General features: G+C 56.1%; 1 protein-coding gene across 1 annotated transcript in view; it reads left to right on the forward strand.

The window, feature by feature from the left end:
* SORCS2 (sortilin related VPS10 domain containing receptor 2) overlaps nucleotides 1-20,057 on the forward strand; it is a 432,949-nt gene that overhangs the window by 150,950 nt on the left and 261,942 nt on the right. The window contains exon 2 of the mRNA XM_045998356.1: nucleotides 17,053-17,120. Within this exon, the coding sequence (XP_045854312.1) occupies nucleotides 17,053-17,120 (68 nt within the window). The remainder of the gene's footprint in view (nucleotides 1-17,052; nucleotides 17,121-20,057) is intronic.

Here is a 20,057-nt window from a genome sequence, read left to right on the forward strand (position 1 = left end):
GGCCAGGGCCAGCCTGGGGTCCAAGGGTGGGTAGGCGTCCTGGTCGTTGACTTCAGCAACTCTGTGGTCTTGTGGAGGAAACAAAAACACACAGATTTTCAGTGTCATGCGGAAGCATGGGGAGGACCTGCCGTATGTAGAATCTCAAGTATTCTTTCACGTAATATTATATCATGAGTATTTCTCTGATCATTGTTTGTCTCCCCACCCCCCTGTCCCGCCCCGTGCTTTGTATTTGCTGATTGAATTAGATGGCTTTGCTATGGTTTATGGAAACTTTCGCTCCACAGACTTTGCTCCCAGGCTTGGTGTTAAAAGTAAACAGCGCCCAGATGAGCTTTGAATGTTGACAAGCAGATGTGTTAGCCCAGCCCCAGAACCGGGGGACGGAGGCAGGGGTGACAGATCGGACCTCCTGCCAAGGGTCTGATTCTGGAGAAAGGGACAATCTGGCAGGAAGCGGCACGCTGTGGTCTCGGCTGGAGCCCGGCAGACATTCATCACTTCGGCATCCCCTCTGAAAGCCGGGACCGCATCGGGATGCGTGTTGAAATAGTTCTGCCAAATTTGCTCCATCATTAACTTTCCATCACTGTTAATTTCAGGCAGGGCTCTTCATTCACGCCTTTTGTCTTTGTCGAGTTGATGGAGATGGGTCTGTTTTCAGCCCAACGTGCTGGCGGCAGGGCGCTCCTGCACCCGGGACGGTGGGGCGCCCTCCGCCGCAGCTGGTCCTGACATGCTGAGCCTGTGACTTAGCCGCATCAGCTCGGGACATTTGCACACGGAGCCTGATTTGACAGCTCTGTTCTGTAACGTATCACTCTGGGGAAGGGAGCATTCTGTCTCTTGTACTTAAGGTATGGCTCAGCCATATGTCCAGGTCCCAGCAGGTTCATTCCCATTCTTGTCCTTCGGAGGGAGAGGCACTGACGTCACCCTGGGGGGAGAGCATCTTTGCAGAGATTTCAAAAACCAAGCTACGGTTTGGGTCTGCAAGTCCAGCCCTCCCATCATTTTCTTCTCTCCAACAAGTGACAAATATAGCCCAGTTTTCACGATTATTTTATATACACACACACATATATAACATATTTATATACTTATATATAAATATATATTTATTTATAAACGTACATATAAATAAAAATCTATAGATATATTTATGTATTACATAAAATATAAAATACACACATATATTATATATATATAAAAAATATATATATATTTCCCCCTCTGCTTTTAGCTAGAATTCCTTAGGCTGCCCCGAAATATTTAGAGAAGCTAGGGTCATGTTTATTTATGACAGGTGTATTTATATCAAATATAAATGCGAGAAGATGGGGTCCCTGCCCTCCTGGCTAATGTTCGTCCTTGCAGGGGTCTCTTCGGAGGATTTAAAACAGCTGATGGGGTGTATCAGAGGAAGGGTCATGTGTCTCCTCTTTCCCCAGTTTCCACCATGGACGCAGGCCCATTCTTGGCATTTTTAGCTGCCCTTGGGCTGAGACGGGCAGCAAAGGGGAGCCCCTTGGCTGATCCCGCTTAATCCTCACAGCCTGTCTTTGTCTCATCTGGTGCCCTCGGAGGGTCAGCCACGCCCATGTAAACAGAAGTGGGTGGTTTTTGTGGAATTCTGTTGCCCCCTGGGGTCCCCGTGCCTGGGAGGGTGGCTAAGGGTGCCCGGTCGAGAGGCAGATCCGAGAACAGGCAGCTTTCCACGTGGACTAGCTGTGAGAATAAGGATTGTTTCAGGAATTCAATACAGGCTGTGGTTTATCCCTCTGCTTTATTGGTTTGTACAAGGTCAGCAGGAGCTGGGTGACATGACCTTGGGCAGGGGAGAGGTCTTTGGGCGGCTGTTGGGTCTGCAGGGTGGCCGTGGGGAGCAGACCAGCCTGCATGGTCTCGCGGGGCAGAGCTGGGACTTACTCAGGGGAATAATTCAGCTAAACCTGCAAGAGGGGCTTTGGAAGATGGGGCGCGCCCCATTATTATTATTAAGCCCGGCGGGCTGGGGTGCTGCAGGTCTTGCAGTGATGTCTGAAAGGGGCTGCGCCATCCACTGGTGAGACCTGCGCGGCATCAGGGTCCCCACTGAGCTTTCTCCTTCTGGCAGGTGCATGGGCATTCCTGGTGTCCCATCTTACAGATGGGCGGCTTGCCAAGCTGGCTAACTAGACTGGGGAGGAACCCTCACACCCTGAGGTCTTTGGACTCAGAAAGAGGCAAGGGACCCTCTGGGAATATGTCGCTTTGTGTGTCAAATGTCCCCTAAGACCTCCAGGAAAGGCCCGAGGTCCCTGAGATGGGCTGCGCTTAGAAAACACGGCAAGGACAGCTGTAGAAATCTGCTTCCTAGAAATGGCCAAATGTTATTTTAAAAGCACTTTTCTCCAAGAACTTCATCTCCGACATCCACAGTATGGCTGTGACGACGGGCTTCTTTCCAGGCGGGTCCTTCCCCAATCTGCCAGCGGCACCCTGCCTTCCCACCGTGAATAGGCTTGGGAGACCTGTCCCAGACCAGGTACACCTGTCCCAGGCCCCTGAAGATTTCTCCCAATGGCCACTTCTAGGAAGGGCACAAGCCTTGAGGACGCTCGGGGAAGCGGTTTCTGAAGATGTCATTGGGAGACCACCCCTCCCCCGCCCGCCCCGCCGAGGGGGCAAGTTTCTGTAAAGCCAAGGCCATCACGGCTGATTATGTGTCTGAAAGCCCAGAGAAGGCCTGCAGAGGCCAGGGTCACCATTGCCAAAGACAGCTTAACACCCACCTGGGATCTGGGGCTTCACTTGACCCACACAAGCCTCGCTCTCTTTGAGAAGAATCACTGCCCAAGTTTACGGCTCTTGCCTGGGCACCCCCATGGCTTTTTGGCTTTACAGAAATAACATCCACAGGGAGAGGCTGGGTTTTGTTGTCTGTCTGGTTTTGCATAGAAGCTGAAGTGGCTGAGAGCTTTTGGCAATCTCCCTGATGCATCGTGTCCTGTGGGAGCTGCTTTTGTGAGGTAGTGAGCTCCCCGTCACTGGATTCCCGTGTTGCTGTTGGGGCTTGGGGAGGAAGCTGAGGTGGGGTGTTCTGCGTTCAGAGAAGCTGGATGTTTTTCCAGGGAGGAGCCAGGACAGAGGCATCCAGTGACCCTCTTCCCCCCATCTTGTTTCCATTCTCTTCCACGCTGACAATAAGGACAGCTGCCTGAGCAGGGGCAAGCGTGCTTCCAACAGCTCTGTAGTTCCCTTTAGCAAAGCGAGGGCAGGCCCCAGGCCCTGGGTACGCTCGTCTTGGGCGGACAGCATGTGTGCGCAGTAGGAGGGAACGAACTGTTTTCATCATGCTAGCTTTCTGCTTGTGGGAGCAACGTGACAGTTTCTGCTTAAGTAAAAGCAGTGAGTTGATTAAAAAAAACCTTAGTAAAAAACAAAACAAAACAAAAAAACAAAAAAAACCCCACCTCAGTAACATAGCTTCCTGATGGATGATTTTGGTACAGATGGCACAGGTGGGCCCAGAGTGATGGACACTGGGTGTAGACCACTGGGCAGTGGTCCCTGGTCCCGCGTAGATGAGGTGACCACTGACCTACCAGCCCAGCTGAGGGCGTCTGGTATGGGGGCTTCTAGGTAGATGTGCAGACCACTGTGCTGCAACATGAGTCCCCAGAGGAGCACGCCGTGCCCCAAGCCGCGTGGACTCACAGGCCAGCCCGCTTCCACCATGACAGCCAGACTCCAGTGCACAAAATCTGGCCACAGCCATGTGCAGCCTGAGGACCTACTGGGTGCCAGGTGCTGGGGCGGTGGGACAAGCAAGTCTTTGATCTCCAGGAGGCTTCAGTGCCGGGGGGCAGACCCCAGCTGTGAGCCGTCAGAGGAGGCAAGATGGGATGGGGTCAGCCGTGGGGACGGGGACGAGCCCCTTCCCTGCACCAGCTCCTTGCCATCTCAGACCTGTGGGCGCCAGGCTCAGAGCTGGTCCTTGAGGAACCTCCAGCGAGAGAAACAGCCAATGAATGAGGAGTCAGGGGTACAAGGTCAAAGACAAAGAGTCATTGGGAAGGTCTGAGATGGGAGGAGCTCTGAGTCCCCTGGGGAATGGGTGGGTAGGGTTGGGGGAAGGAATTTTAGGGAGAGGAGTGGGGTGAGCCAGGCCCCAAAGCAGGGTAGAGCTGGAGGTGGATGGTGGGCGGGTGTTGACTGTCAGAGAGAGGGTCTGGGCGGCAGGAGACCCCACGGAGCTCGTGCCTGGGAGCGTCGTCACCACCATGTGTCTATGTAGCTTTACTCTAGGCTGTAAAGGGAGTTCCCAAGTGACATCTCCGGGCTGAATCTACACTGAATGGCCTAGTGAGGCCCAGAGAGCAGGCCTGTCCAGAGAGGGCTCAGACTTGGCAATTTCACAGAGATGAGCTCGAAGTAGTTTTCTTTCTGCCTGGCTGGGGGAGTGGGAGGGACTCAGTGGCCCCATAGACTGGTTGGGTCCCAGACTGGTCTGGAAACCCCAAAATGGCATGGATAACTCTGCTGATGGGCCTCTCTCTACAGTTATGGGTTTCCTGGGATTCTTCACAGGAGGACCCCCCCACCCGAAAAAATGTCAGAGTCATAATTCTGGGTGAGGGAGGGCTATTGGGACCTGTCTGCCTTGGAGAACAGTGTGCAAAGGAGTCTTTTGGGGGGTTGGACTGTAAGACTGGCGTGCAGGGGGCACGTGCTGCGGGGCAAGGCCAGGGAGAATGGGCTGGATGCGGGGGGCTGGGGCGGAGGCCACAGGGCCGTGTCTCCAGCAGACTCAGGGCTCCCTGCCAGGGCCTACAAGACATTTAGGCACCCACAAAAATGTTTTAATTTCCTTCAGCCTCAGAAGAAGAAAAAGAAATTTTTAGGTCAAGGAAATGTTTTGATATATAATAGGAATATATTCTTTTTTATACCAGTGCAGCCATAAAATATAATTGTTCATATTTTTTTTTTATGGAGGAAGTAGTCCATGAAATCCTGAAATGCCTCAGGCCCCCCGAAGTCATCTCGCTTCCCAGATGGCTAAGAGGGGTGGATTCCAGAAACGGGGACTGAATTTCATTGTTGGTCTCTCCTACTGGCTTTCTCGAAAAGATAAATTAGTCTTTGCAGAGCTCAGATGGGCCCCAAGTGGCTTCTCTCCAAGCTGGTATCTGGCCCACCAGACCCCCTGCTTTCCTGAGAGACAGGCCTTTGGGGGTGAGCGGCCTCTCTGGGCTCCTTAAAGCCCTGGGACCTCTTCAAGGGTTGCTGTGGCCAGCATCTCAGCCTCCCAGCTGGAGGCAGCCAAGGGCTCCCATCCCACCACCTGCCTTTCCTTTGTTCTGGGCCCCTCTGCTCTGACGTGTCAGCACTATTGGCGAAGAGAAATTCTTGGAAGTGGTGAACATATGGTTCTCGGGCTGGGGGCTGGCGGGGAGGAGGGGCAGGGTGTCGGGGCCCAGGAGAGGGAATTTCTGTTTTAAAAAAACGGACCAGCAGTTTCCACCTCCTGTGGGAGATGCCCCGGCACTTTCTATGTTGAGAGGGGAGGCACGCATGTGACCGTGTTTCCAGTGACCTTTCCCGGCCACAACCAGCTCTGAAAAATGCCAGCTCGGCCCAGTAGACGGGCAAGAGCATTGTTCCAAACAGCTAGGAATGGGAGAATGAATGAATGAATGAATAAGGATCTTGCAATTTCACGAATAGTTTTCCTGATGGCAACTTAGGAGGGAGTGACAGGTGGGATGAAGGCCGATCGGGTGGCTGGAAATGAAAAGTAAGTAGTATTTTCAAAGCTCAGCCGGGGCGGGAATGTCTACCAAGACCCATCTATTAACTTGCACATTATCCTTTAAACAGCTTGGGTGTAAAATGCCATTTTCCACAGAGGGGTAACGTCCTCCATTTATTTTCTGCTGACTGATTTTGATTTATAGGAGTCCTTTCGAAGCTTACCTCTCAACTCCCTTTTTTTAAACATTCAGTTTGGCGCCCGTGAAGGGGGCCTGATTGATGAAGGGCTGGGTTCTCTCCTGCTTGCTGTGCTGGTGCACACGGCTAGGGTGGAGGGGGACACAGATTTCGGAGCCCGGCTGCCCCTGGGACCCTCCCCTGTTCCTTCCTCCCGTCTGAGCCAGTGGGAAGGGCACCGGACTGCGGGGTCAGGCGGGGCAGGCCCCCCATGGAGACCACAGCCCTGCTAGTTCCCTGCTGTGTCTCCTGCAGTGGGCTGAGCCTCTGTGTTCTCATCTGGAGAATGGGTATGTGCCTGGGTCGGTGTTCTTAGGCTGCCATAAGGCATTGCCACCCACTGCGTGATTAAATGGCAGAAGTTTATCACTTCCCAGCTCTGGAGGCTGGAGGTCCGGGGCAAGGTGTGGGCTGGTCAGTTTCCTCTGAGGGCCCAGAGGGAGAAGCGTTCCCAGCTCTCTCCCCCAGTGTCTAGTGGCTTCAGTCATTCCTTGACTGTGGACAGATATCTTCCCCCTGTGTGTGTCTGTGCCCAGATGTCCCCTGTTTGTGAGGACACTAGTCATATTGGATTAGGTTAATTCCTCTATTTCCAGAGAAGGTCACACTCCCAGGTCACAGGGGTTAGGACCTTTTGGGGGGACGTGATCCGACCTGGTCTCCGAGGTCTGGGGAAGACATCCCCCAAGCTGCTTCTCTACCTGTCCTACCTGGGGACTAGAGACAGAGGACACTCATGGCCCTGCCCACAGGAGGCTGCCATCTCCAGGAGGAAAGAACAGGACATGCTGATGAGGTCCGCTTGTGGGAGACCCAGAGCGCTGGCCTCCTGGGGTGGCCAGGTAAAGCATCCCAGGCTGGGGATGGAAGCCGCAGGGTTTGCTCTCTGCCTGGTCTGGGGCCGGGACTCCCGGATCAGGGGTCTCAGACAGGGCTGGTTCTGCTCTAGGCCTCCTGCCTGGCTTCTGGGAGTTTGCTGGTGATCCTTGGTGTTCGCAGACTTGGAGACGCATCACCCTCATCTCTGCATCTATTTTCGAGTGTCCGCCTCCCTGAGGACTGTTTCTCCTTTTCTTTGTAAGGACACTTGTCACTGGATTTAGACCACTCCAGAACGATCTCATCTTGAGTTTTTTTTTTTTTTTTAAGATTTTATTTATTTATTTGAGAGAGAGAACGAGCGAGTGAGAGCACAAGTAGGGGGAGCAGCAGGTAGAGGGAGAGGCAAGTGCACCGCTGAGCAGGAAGCCCGATGTGGGGCTCAATCCCGGGACCATGGGATCATGACCTGAGGTGAAGGCAGACACTTCACCACGAAGCCACCCAGGCGCCCCCTCATCTCGAACTTTTTAATTATAACCTAAATGTCCCTTACCCATATCAGGTCACATTCAGAGGTTCCAAGTGGACATACTTTGGGGGGCTGTGTTCGACTCACTCTATCCAAGACCCAAATGGGGCACCAGCCTCAACTGGAGGTAGGCTGAAGGTTCTGAAAGTCTGCCCAGACAGCTGTGCCGGACAGAGTCCCTCTAGAAGTGCAGATGTGCCCAATGAGGAGGGCCAGGGGAGGCCAAGCCCTCCTGAGGGGACCTGAGCTGAGTGGAGGGAGATGGGGTGGGGTGGGGGAAGGACACAGGGGGACTGGGTGCGGCCTGTTCATGGCAGGCCCGGCCGTCCTGCCTGATTGGAGCGTCCTGTCCTCACCCGTGTTCAGTCCTTCCTTCTCCAAACCCTGCCGACCGTGGCCCCAGAAGCGAGGATGGCTCCCTGCCCGCCCCCTCCTCCCACTCCAGATGCACCCGGGGGTCGGGGGTTGGTTCAGTCCCTTTGCGCCATGGCCTGAGGCCTTACGAATAAATCCTTCTTCCTATGGTGTTTGGGTTGGAGGAGAGCTCTCTGAGGGGTGGTGACAGACGGCCAGGCCGCGGTCTGAAATTAGAACTCTAAAACATCCGTGCGAAGCCTGATGGAAGGCCTCGTGGGGACGTTGCTGGTCACCGTGAGCTCCTGGCAGAGGAGGGGCTGCCGCAGATCCGCCAAGGCCAAGGACAGCCCCCTGCCGGCCCACGGTATCGGAGACAGCTTCAGACAGCTCTGGAGGCCACAGCGGGGATGGGAGTCTGGCTTCAGGGGACTCATGATTTGTGGCCGCCTGTCCCCAAGCTGTCCTGCTAAACTGGGGTGCAAGGGAGTGGGGGGTATAGGGCTTGGGCGACACGTCTCTGTGGACGTCTGTACTTCAGCTGCCCCGGGCAACAAGGGTCCCACCAGTGTGGGCACTGCAGGGACTGGGAGAATGTCCCTGAAACTACCCTGTGGACATGGCATCTTACTGGCCTCTCCCAGGGAGAAAGGGCCGCGTGGGCAGGGTCATGGGTTCAAGGCCGTGGCTCATGTGAGATGTTCTTTCTTGCTTTTGTCCTCTTTCAGTTCTTACATCCCCTGCCTGTTTCTGGTCCCCACGTGCTGGGGATACCCCGGGCAGGGCTTCCCGGTCATGTGGAGGGAGCCCACCGTGTGTGTGAGGGGCCTGGGTCTCGGTCCACAGAGCTGGCTGGGGAGTGGGTCTGAGTGTGGCTGCAGGCCCAGCCTTGTCTCCGGAACTCTCTGCGAGGCTTGTCTGAGGTCCCCGAGGGGTGTTGGGGAGGGGTGAGGCTTTGCTTTGTGTTCTATTCTTTGTATCTGGGTGAGCTGCCTCTCAAATTTCTCTTTCTTATGACATTTTTTTTTTAAGTAGCAGCAAGGAGTCACAGAGATAGTGTGGACAGCTGGGTGTGACCTCTGCACCATGTGGCCAGACCCACAGGATCCTGGCGCAGAGCCCCACGTGGAGAACGTTCCATTTGGGCTAAAGCTGGCATTTTTGTCTGGGACGCCCCATGCCTGCCTTGTTGGGCCACATCCTTTATGAACATTCTCCTTCCTTCCTGGAAGGGACAGGTTCGATCATCCTCCTACTCCAGACCCTTGTCAGAGACCCCCCTGCCATCTTCCCAGGCCACCAGAGCGCTGTCCTGGGAGCCCCTCATTGTCTTATCAAGAGCCTCCGCAGCGACGGGCCTTTCTAGAGTGGCCTCACACCTGCTTTTCCAGAGAGTGCTAGACTGGACCCTCCCAGAACTTCCCAGACCCTTCTCTGCTCCCGGGGTGGCAGCCTCTCCCTCTTGCCTTTCCCAGGCATGGTGGGAGGCAGGGAGGAGATCGTATGGACACCACGAGTGAGAAGGAGTCAGGCCCCACTCTGGACTCACGGGGCAGCCCCGGACCTCTGTTTCTGCACCTGGGCAGCTATAGGGCCCTTTAGCCCAAATGGAACTTTCTCTGTCTGGGAGTCAGGGGGTGGGGGGCTGCATCAGGGGGAGGTCTCTGTCAAGTGGCAGGAGCTAGGCTTTCTGCTCCGTGGAAGATTCTGTTGGAGGGAGATGCCTCATGCTAGCAACGGCTTAACAAGTAGGCCCACTTGGGTACTAACTTGGGTACTACCACCTGGGTACCCAGGGTACTCCTGGGGCCTGGGGGATCCCACCAGCTGAGAGAATCACGGAGACTTCATGAAGTAGACGGAGAGGGGGTGAGGCTCCTGGGGTCGGTGGCAGGCGTGGCTGAGAGCTAGCCAATGGCCTAAGCCAGCAGCCCTTGGTGTCTACAGGGAGATGGTGGGCTTGACCAAGGTCTGGTCCATGGAGAATCAGCATGTGCCACACGGCTTTCTGAGCCCAGCTATTCCCTGTCTTTCCCCTAGGGGTCTTGGGCAGAGAGAAACAGGATTCCTCTCCCTGGTAGATAAATGCAGAAGCAACTCCCTTAAATGGACCAGATTGCTTCTTTGAGGAGGGACTCTTGGGTTGGAATTGTGCAGAGCTGAGCCCTGCTGTCTTCCCGGGGTACAGGGTATGGGCCAACCCTGCCTGCTGGTTTGGGGGGAAGACGTGCATGGTGAGTCCATGGGAAGCCCCTCCTCTCTCATTTAGGCTGGGGAGAGCTCCACAGGGTGCTGTTCTAGAAAAAGTCATGGTCTTGGCCTTAGACCAGCCTGACTCCAGCTCTGCTGTCTCTCGAGCACACCCTGGGGGTCACCCCCCCACCCCGTCCACACCTCCACTTCTAATCCAGGAGGTGGGAATGATGGTGCCGATTTGCAGGGCTGTTTGGAGACAGAAAGGATGGGAATGTGTGTTCCTTCTCTCGTGCTGTGTTGTATCTGTGGGCAGTGGAACAAGGCCCCTGTGCTTGCCTGGGGCAGGGTCCGACACCCTTCCCCCGCTGGGGCTCACAGCCAGGTCTGGTCAGGGTGACCCTGCCTGAGTGCATTGTCACCTGGCCCAGTACCTTCCGTGTCCCTTCACAGTCCAGCCACCCCCCAACTCAGGATCGGGTTTCTCGAATGACTTTGCTGGGAGAGAGAGAGAGAATGGACATTTATGGAGCGCCGACTGAATGCGTTCATCAGGGTCTAGTCTTCACCCTTCCATGGGTGCCAGTCCCCCGGCATAAAAATGAGCCTCTTTATCAGGTTTTGAGGACAGGAGGGAGAAGGACTCCTCAATGTGAGGGCTGGGGAACGTCAGCCTTAGCTACCGGGGTGACAGCATGCCGGGGGGTGTGTGTGTGTGACCCCAGTACGTGCACACGTGCCTGAGGTGTGAACACACAGCAGGTGACTCAGCCCAGGGCTCAGTGTCAGCAGCCGTAATAGGTCTCTGGTGAGAACCTGCCCTCCTTCCCGTGTCTCCTCCAACACCCAAGAGTAGGTTTGCTCCCGTCCAGCCCCGATCCCGTCCAGCGCCGATCCCGTCAGTTTTTCAGTTGAGATAACATTCGAGTGACCTCGAATTCACCATTTTAACTCTTTCCAAGTGGGCCATGATCTGGTGGTTTTTACATCTCTTGTGTGTTAACAGTTAATGGTGGCTCTGTTCACTGAGTGGGCGTTCTGGAGGCCCGTCCGTGCCATTCACAGGCCTTCCTTCCTCCTCCCTACGGCTGTGAGGTGCTCCCGAGGGTGGCCGTGCTGCGGGCCATCTATCCCGGCCCGTTTCCAGTCTCTCCCGATTATGGTGTCGCAGGAAATGACTTTGGATATCCATCATTCCATACGCACAAGAACATCTGCAGAGCAGTGCCCTGGGGTGGGGCGGGGGGCATTGCCAGGCCACAGCGTCCACGGGCTGCGGTTTGGTGAGCTGTGAGGTGTTGGTTTCACCATGAGTGTGTCTTACACACCCACCGGCAGCCTGTCGCAGGTGCCGGCCTCTTGTGGCTCCTTTGCGAGCCTTCTCTCTCTGCCCTGGACCAGCATCCTTCCGAGTACAGGTAGAGGGTGACACCAGGGCCCACGGGCCTCACATAAAGGCCAGCCGGCAAGCTGCCGTCTCACACATGCCCTGGCCCGGGCTGGAGCCCCCAGCCCCAGGGAGCCTCCGGAAGGGCCTGCTGGCGCTGGGAGACCATCGTGATGTCCGTCACCTTCTATCACCTTCCCTCCCTGCCAGCTGTAGACCAGCCTCCTCCACCAGCATGGGCTGTTGGGGCCGATGAAAGCAGCTGCCACCATCTGCTACCAGAGGCGCCCTCCTGCTGGGGCCCAGGAGCAGCCCTCCCCCCAAGCTCATCATTTTTTGGAACAGGTTGTGAGGTGCTGGGGCTGGATCGGGCCTCCACAAAGGCACCCCCAGGAGGACGTCTTAGCTCACAGCTCGGGACAGAAAGCATCCCTTTGTGTGTGCGAGGATCCCCAGGTGTGGGTGGGCTTCCACCCTTTCTGTGCGGCAACCTGTGTTTACAGACCGCAGAACACACCTTGGCGCGCTCTCCTGGGCATCCTGGAAGCCTGAGTGTGGAGGGTAGGTCCTCATCCATGGGCCCAGGGGACCTGGCTGCTCCTTCTCTGTGGCTCCCCCTGCTGGCCATAGTGAGCGATGAGACTGTTTGTTGAATGAATACTCGAAGTCACCATAATACATCTTATCTCTGCCTTCTTCTTTGACCTCCCTTTTCTCAACACTGGATGCCTCATTTATTCTTTGTGTACCCACATCGAATGCTAGCTGTATCATCTAGGAGCTATTGTTTTATGTCTCTGTTCTCAGTGTGTTCTTCTGTGTAATGGGCACAGTCGGTGCATGGGGGAAGACACTAGCCTCCTTCCCATCCTCAGCATCTCTCCTGTGGGGCTCAGTGCACCATGGGGCAGAGAACCAGGGTGGGCTTCTGCAGGTGTCCCTGGTCTGGACCCCTCCCCTGTCTGGGCTTCTGATGGGGATGAGCAGATGGGGACTCAGGCCCTTTTTTTGCGTACAGAGATATGTCAGTGTGGTTTCTTAAACATTAAGGTTAAAATACAGATTCTGAGCCAGCAGGTTGGGGTGGGGCTCCATTTGGGTTCTGCATTTCTGGGAGCTCTGGGGAAGTGTGCATGCCTGGGCACAGACCCCGCTGTGAGCAGCGAGGACCTCACCTGACACGGGCCGGCCCTGTCCCAATTGGCAGGGGTGGGGGCAGGAGCAGGGGAAGACTCATTAGTGTGCAGGGGGCTTATTGATGGACAGCTGAACTGAGCCAGAGTATCTGTTACTTTTCTTGGATTATTCTTGAGCCCGTAGAAGGCACAGGGCTCAGTGATCCGCCCACACAAAGGGCTTGCATCTCCACTCAAGACTGCACAGCCAAATGAGGCCTGGCTGTGTGCTGGCCATGGGCGGGGGCCCCGTGCTTCACAGGTGGCCGCAGCAGGGCCCCTGGTCAGTGCTGCTGTGGGAGCTCCCTCCCCAGGATACAGAAACAGCTGATGTGGACACGTGCCCATGGCCATGCAGGGGGAGGGGGCCTGGGGCCCGGGATACCTGTGCTCTGATTTCTGGTGGAAACCCATGTGGATGGATGTCACCCTCCCAGCAGCCATGGATGCCCTACTAAGTCCGCTCCCATGCGCAGCTAAGGAAACTGAGGCTTGGAGGGCCAGGCTTGTCCCCATACACTGCACCCTCCTCGTTTGTTGGATTCCGTTGGAGACGTGGGTGCAGTCATGCCTGCGGCACCTGACGAAGGTGAATGCTGTTTGCAGGTGGAGATGCTCCTTATTGTGCCATTGGGCTCTGCAGCCCTGGGCCCCAGCGCTCCCTACCGTGAGCCAGCCTCCTCTCCAACCAGCAGATCTGCTCATGCCCCTTACGTGTTCCCTGCTGGTGGGCGACTCTGCTGGTTCCTCCAGCAGGGCTGTTTCCAGAAGCCCCTTGCAGGGGCTCTGAGGGACAGACCTGCTGCCTTGTTTCTAAGTGTATTGTATAGGCTCCTTGAAGAGCCTGAGGAGTGAAGGGCATGTCCCTGAGGGTCATGGGGACAGTGACTCACCATCTAGGTCTGGAATTGGCCCCACGACCTGCAGAAGGTCTCTGCATGAGTTAGGGTTTCTTTTCCTTCTTGGAGAGAGAGCCCTGGGCTGCCATTCAGTGGAGGGGCAGGCTGGCGAGGCCCATGGCTCCCTTCTGTGGAAGCTATTCCTGGGCCCCGGATGGGGCTCTTGGGGGACCAGGCCTGCCCCTGCTGAGCACACTTCCATCCTTTGAATCTGTTTCTCCATTTCCAAAGGCAGGCATTGGATGAAGCCATCCCAGGTCCTCCTGGGCTCCGGTGTTCAATCTGATGCCTCCTACAGCCTCCCACCTTGGTCCGCCCTGCTGCTTCCCTGACCAGGAGATGAGATCCAGCAGGCTCGGGTAGAACGGGGTTTCCACGGACACTGTCTCTCCAGCTCTGCGAGGGGCTGGAGGGGGATTCAGACTGGGGAACATCAGGCCCGGCTATGCTATTCCCAGGGTCCAACGCATAGTGAAAACATAGGGCCCTTTGTTCAAACATTTTTAAGAATTTCAAGATGGGGACAGCAGAGCATTAAACCAAGTGGGGGCCTTGGGGGGGCTGCTTGGGTCGCACACCAGCCCGCTGGTCCTGGCTTCCTGGGACACTCGGTTGGGGACACCTCATGTATGCTGTCCCTGGGAAGGCGGTGGGCTCCCCCCACCAGAATTCTTGAGATCCCTCTCCTGAGGGCTGGAAGGCATCACTGTGGACAAGCTGGGGACCTCAAGAACGGGGCGAGTTCTGGACCCTTGGGTGGTGTTTGCTGGTGTCAGAAGGAGATGGATGGGCTCTGGAGGGAGCCCCTGACAGCAGGGGTTAGTGGGGTCAGCTAGGGTTGGCTGTGGCCTCCGCCTGACAGATTCTGCCTCTGCCCTGGATCAGCTTCTAGAAAGGGATATTCATTCATTCATTCATTCATTCATTCATTCATTCAATGAATACTGGTGAACTCTTGCTCTGTGCTAAGCTCTGCGAATTCAGGTGGAATGATCACGTCCCCCCTGCCCCCGATGGAACCCACAGCCCAGCAGCCACAAGGATCAGCAGGCCTGGGAAGTCCAGAGAGCTCGGCTTCTCTTCCTGGGGTCACAGGTTGGCTGGACCCAGGGGATGGGACATCTGTCAGGAGCAGAATCCCTGCCATGATCCCATGACACCTCCTGGGCCTGGGGGACTGGCAGTGCGGGGAGGAGACACAGGGGTGACCTGGGACCCGAGGGACCTGCCCTCCCCCTGCAGGGGTGTTCTCCAATCCTGGTTTCCTCCTTGGGCTCTGGCCACCTCAGGGATGAGAGGAAACCATTGGCCACAGCTGGGAGCTAGAAGCCCCAACTCCTGTTCCAGACTTTTCTCCCACCAGATCAAAGCACCCAGAGCTGCAGGAATAGGCCAGCCACTGGAAAATAGTTACAGGATATTTCTTTTTCAAAGCTGTTCATGGAGGAACCCCTGCCTCCCCATCCCCCAAAGGCAGGCCATACTTTTTAGTTTTTTGTAATGACTTTCAAACAGTAACGAAAACACGGGAACCTTGTTCAAACCCTGGTGAGAATTTCAGGACAGTATCTGCGCACAGATGGCCGAGACCCAGCCTCACCCCGAGTGCGGAGGACACACCGTCTGGGCTCCCAGGCTGGCCCAGGTGCTCACCGGCTGTGCGCACAGGGCTTACCCTCCCTCTGCTTTGGCTCCTTCATCAGTTAGTGCGGATGATGAGGGGCCTGTGGGTCCCAGGTGGAAACAGGCCTTAGTCATGTCAGCAGGAGGCATGCCCAGCGCTGGGACCCGAGGCAAGACACAGCCCCCTCCCCCAAAGGGCTCATGATCATGTGGTGGGAACTGGCCCTGGGAGGGTGTTGGAGGGGAGAGCGTAGTGTCTGGGAAGTGTGGGGGGCACTGAACCAGGGGAGGGGTCCAGGAGCCTTCCGGGAGGTGCTATCACTTAGACTGAGATCTGAGAGTCCTGTAGGAATGACCCAAGGAATTTGGAGTGACAGTGGGAAGAGGGTCCAGAAGGCCCAGTAGGGTTGGTACGGGGAATATGAAAGTGCTGGGCCTAAGTGGAGAGCCCCACCCAGAAGGGGGTGGGAGGGACACTAGCCCTGCCTGGAAAGGGACCCCAGGGCAGGAACAGTCCCAGCAGCAGAAACCCCCAGACAAGGAGCTCAGCCTGCAGAAGGGCAGAAGGGCTGAAGTGCCATGTAGGGGGTGAGCTCCCCGCCCAAGTGTGTGGGCAAGGCTGAAATGGCTGGGGCTTGATAAGGATGTTGGCTTGAGGATTTCACCCTGGAGGGGCTGCATTAAACAGACTTTGAGGTCCTTCCAGCTGTCACACTCCAGCTCCTCGAAATCCCCTCTGGGAACAGTGAGACTATGAAATATAAATCAATAGGTTAAAAATACGCTTGTCTCCTGCACGTCCAGGCCCTGTCACTCTGCCTGTCTCCCTTGGTCTTCAGAGGATTCCCGCTCGGCTCGGGCAGCCTGAGAGCCCGGCAGGAGAAAATCGCTTTGTTCCCAAGCAAGGCAGGGCTGATCGCATCTCTGTGGATGGGGCCTCGAGTTGGTTTTTGATCATTGCTGCCTCTAGGATGCACACTATCCCGTCGTGGCCGGCGTCCCCTCCTCATGCCTTCCCTGCTTTCATCACCGGGGAGAGGACGATCAGGCAGACCATGTCGGGGGACAGCTGCGCCCCCAAACCCGAGAGTTGAGGAGGTCGTGCTGGCGGCAAGAAACCAAACTCAGGGATGGCTGGGGTGGTGACCTCAGATTAGCTGGGGTAATGGCTCTGCTGGGGGGTGGGTGTTCCCCGGTTACCTCCTGGGGTTCCCATGGCAACGGGAGTGTTCGGAGCAGCTAATAGGGACTGACAGCAAGTGAAATGAAATTTGATGTATGGGAAAATACATCGGCCAGTGAAATAATTGGGGAGAAGGCGCTTTTTCCCCCTGGGCAAGGCCTGTCCTCACTTCCTTTCTGTTGTTCTGTGAGAACTTTCTGGTGCTCTTAGACGCAGGTGTTTTCATCAGAAGGAACAGTCGCTTTTCCTCAGGGGCGTGAGATGGCGCAGGCTCTGGTACACGGGCCCAGTGCGCGCGTGATGAGCTGTTCGGCCTCCCTCGCATGAGTGTGTGTGTCCCCGACTATGTGTGGCCCGCCACTGGCCCGCTCGGCTGCTCTCGGGCCTTCCACAGCCCGTCGCTGGTTCTGCCATCAGCCAGAGCTCGCTGGGGGGTGGGGTGGGTGGGGGAGGGGGGTAACCACAGCCCGCCGTTCTGGGGCCTCCTCTTGTCCTGGGTGCAGCCCCGGCGGGCGTTCTTGGTTGGTCTCCAAGTCCCCATCTTCGGAACCCTTGTCAGATGCGTTCTGTGCCTAGTCTGGGCCACCACCTCGGCGTCCCTTTGACCCCAGTTTGAGAAGGTCCAGAGCTGGCTTTGAATGTTTCCTGGCAGCGACCGGGTGGACCTCGCAGGACTGGGATGTTCCCAAAGTCACTGTGAAGAGTGGGGTGAGGTTTCAGAGCCTAGACTCAAGGCGCTCTGCTTCAGGGTGGCCGGAGGGCCCCCCCCAGAGAGCCCGCCAGAAGGGTACAGGCAACTGATGTTCAGCACAGCACCCTAAATCCTGGGCAGCGGTGGGGGGGTGTCTTCTTATCCCTCTTCGTTCAGAACCGTGAAACCCACTGATTTCTCTCTGTTGCCACCACAGGTGATCTTGATCCTGACGAAGTATTACCATGCAGACATGGGGAAGGTTCTGGAAAGTTCTCTGTGGCGGTAAGTCACCCCTCTTTATGCATCTGTGCATCTCCCCAGGCTGAGGGCCAAGACCCCACCCCCATGCCAGCAGGAGCAGCCCTGTGAGTTGATGTGGTCTCCCAACTTTCCTTTTGGCTGCACAATGCACATAGGAGACACGGAAGGCGATTGAGAGTGTCCCCCGTGGGCCCACACAGCCTTGGAGAAGAGACAGCCCTATAGAAAGTGTCTTTGCTGGCTTTTCTTTCCGTGTGTCCTCCCCCCACTTCCTTTTCTCCTCCCCGGGGGAAGACAGTTTGCATCGTGAATTCAGGTCAGTGCGCAAATGCCCTCTGCCCGTGGCTCTCAGATGTGGCTCTCAGAGTCCACCAAATACGAGATTCCCCTCATTGTTCAGACATGTTTCTTTCTCTCTGGCTTAGCTGAAGAGCTTGGGGAATAAATAGGGGGGGGGGGTCTCTCTTTCTACGTGAGATGTGAATTCAGCCCAAGAAGCAGCCATTCTGATGTTTTGAACGAGGTGGGAGAGAAGGAGATTTTGAGAAATCATGTCGGTTACTCTTGTCTTTGATGTTTACACCCGCTCACCCAGGCAGCCGGGAGGGAGGCTCCCAGCGTCTCGCGCCGTCCTTGCAAAGCTTTTCTTAGGCAAGGATCCTGTTTCCTGTCGCTCCCATGTTTCCTGGGTGTTGAGCCGTTTTGGTTTTTAAGATGTGTTTCTCAAGGAATAATTAATTCATTTTGTTATTTGAAATCCATGAACAACACCCAGACCTGCTCATCAGGAGTCCCGTGTGTGTGTGTGTGTGTGTGTGTGTGTGTGTGTGTGTGTGTGTGTGTTGGGGTGGGGGGGCCTTGAGCTGATATTTTTTTTTGGTTTTTGGCTTTGCTCCTAGGGCAGGAGCATGATGATTGATTCCGTTGGCTCTTGTTGGATTCCTACGAGCCTTTGGGAAGGTGTTGAAATGGCACCTTAAGCTGGGTCCTTTTCCTGTTGTATGAGGATGGTGTCACCTGGGGGCCAGCTGGTGTGGTCACTGGTGGTCCTGATGGCGCCGGGTCTGGGGAGTAAGCCGCACGTACTGCCATGGGTTTTTCTTACCCCTCTCGTGGCAGCCCTTTGAGGGTTTGTGCTCTGGGACTGGTTTCAGGTTTAGGCTCCCTGGGGAAGGGCTGGCCCATGGAGGCCGTTCCCCTCGCTGGGAGGATGGTCCAAGGATGGGTGCCTGGGTTATGCAGAGAACAGAGGCACCCGAGTCTTCTCTTCCCCCAAGCAGAATTCTGCAGTCCCCTCGTCGGCCCTGCCTGCCGCATGCCAGCTGAGTTCTAAAGTGGGGGACTTCTTCCTTAGTACCCCCCAACCATCCAAAGCCCGGGGTCTTCCGCTCTCGGCAGCATCTCCATGGGCCGCACACGGAGGAGATGGAGGTGTCGTAGATGTTGTTTTGACAGTGAACAGCCCTCCTCGGTTTAATTTGTGCCCACGGGACTAAGCTGCCCATCCTCGTGGGGGACACGGTGGGGAGAGTGGCTTTGGGCCAGCCCTGGGGTATGGGGACTGGGCCTTCTTGCTTATGGACTCCAGGCTCACATTCTTCAGATGCGGGTAGAAAAGCCGAGAGAGAGGACAACCACCCACCTCGGGGCCGCTGGGACGGCGGGGGAGGGAGGGTCCCTCTGCTCCACCCCGAGCCTTGGGTCCTGACCTGTCCCTGTCTGGAAGACTGTGCACGCCCAGCAAGCTGACTCGACCCGAAACGTCCCTAGAAAGGTGCACGGTCTCAATGGAGGTTTTCTCCAGAGCGAATCAACAGACTTTAATTCTCCGTGTTCTCATCATTGTATGCAGACATTTCCTCTCCTTTATTAAAAATACATGCAAAGGAATTAGTCATGTCAGAAGCAACCCCCTTCCCTGTTCAGCGCCATTCCTTCCTCTGTTTATCTTTCTCACGCGGTCGTGTTTATAGAGTCAGACCTGGAATAATGTCTCGCGTTCTTCACGCATCTGTTTCCAGCTTGTCCCTGTTGGCCTGTGGCTGCAGCAGGGCGCTCTGGGGTCTCGAAATCGTGCTGGAATGGGTTCCTTCTGACGCTTGCCACGGCACCGCTGTAAAGCACGTAGACATGTGGTTTCCTCCTCCTCCTTTCTGTCCTGATGTTTTAAATGAGGTGGGAGAGAAGGAGGTTTTGAGAAACCATGTTGGTTACCCTTGTCTTCGATGTTTATACCCGCTCACCTCCTTCAGGAGGCTTCACTTTCTGAAGTGGTATCCCAGGGCGATTAGCAGCAGGAGGACCACTCTCGCTCAGACCAGCCTGCCCAGCACTTGCCTGATGTCCAGTCTGTGAGAAGGTCCTGGGGCCGCTGGAACAAAGGATGGAAGTGACAGGAATTCTTTCTCCCCCCACCCTGGAGGCCAGAGCCCGAGATGGAGGTGTGGGCAGGGCCGGGCTGCCCCTGAGGCTTCAAGAGCAGGGTCCTTCCCCCTCTTTCAGCTTCTGGGGCTGAGCGGACTCCAGGCCCCATCCCCGTTGCCTCTCCTCTGTGTGTCTGTCCTCTGTTTGTGCCTTACGACGACAATTACATTGGATTTAGGACCGGCCCAGGTGATCGGGGTGATCTCATCTCACAAACTCTAACTTAATTACATCTATAACTGCCCCTTTTCCAAAGGAGGCCGTGCACCATCTCTGGAGGTCGGCCATGGACATGTGGGTTTGGCTCTGCTGTTCAGCTCCCGGCATGGTCATGTCCCCTCTGGCCACACCACCCAGATCCGACTTCCTGAATGGCTCTTGCCCCCACCCCTGGTTCTCCATTCTCAGCCATATTCCCTTTCTGCTGCTCCATCCATGGTGGAGCCCCATAGCCCTTCCCAGCTCCTCCCCTCTCCCCCTGCTGCCCCTCCCAGCCTCTGCCGTTGCAGGGCTCCGGGGATGTGAGAAGCACAC

Source organism: Meles meles, chromosome 2 (assembly GCF_922984935.1).
Source record: "Meles meles chromosome 2, mMelMel3.1 paternal haplotype, whole genome shotgun sequence".
In the NCBI taxonomy this organism is placed as follows: Eukaryota; Metazoa; Chordata; class Mammalia; order Carnivora; family Mustelidae; genus Meles; species Meles meles.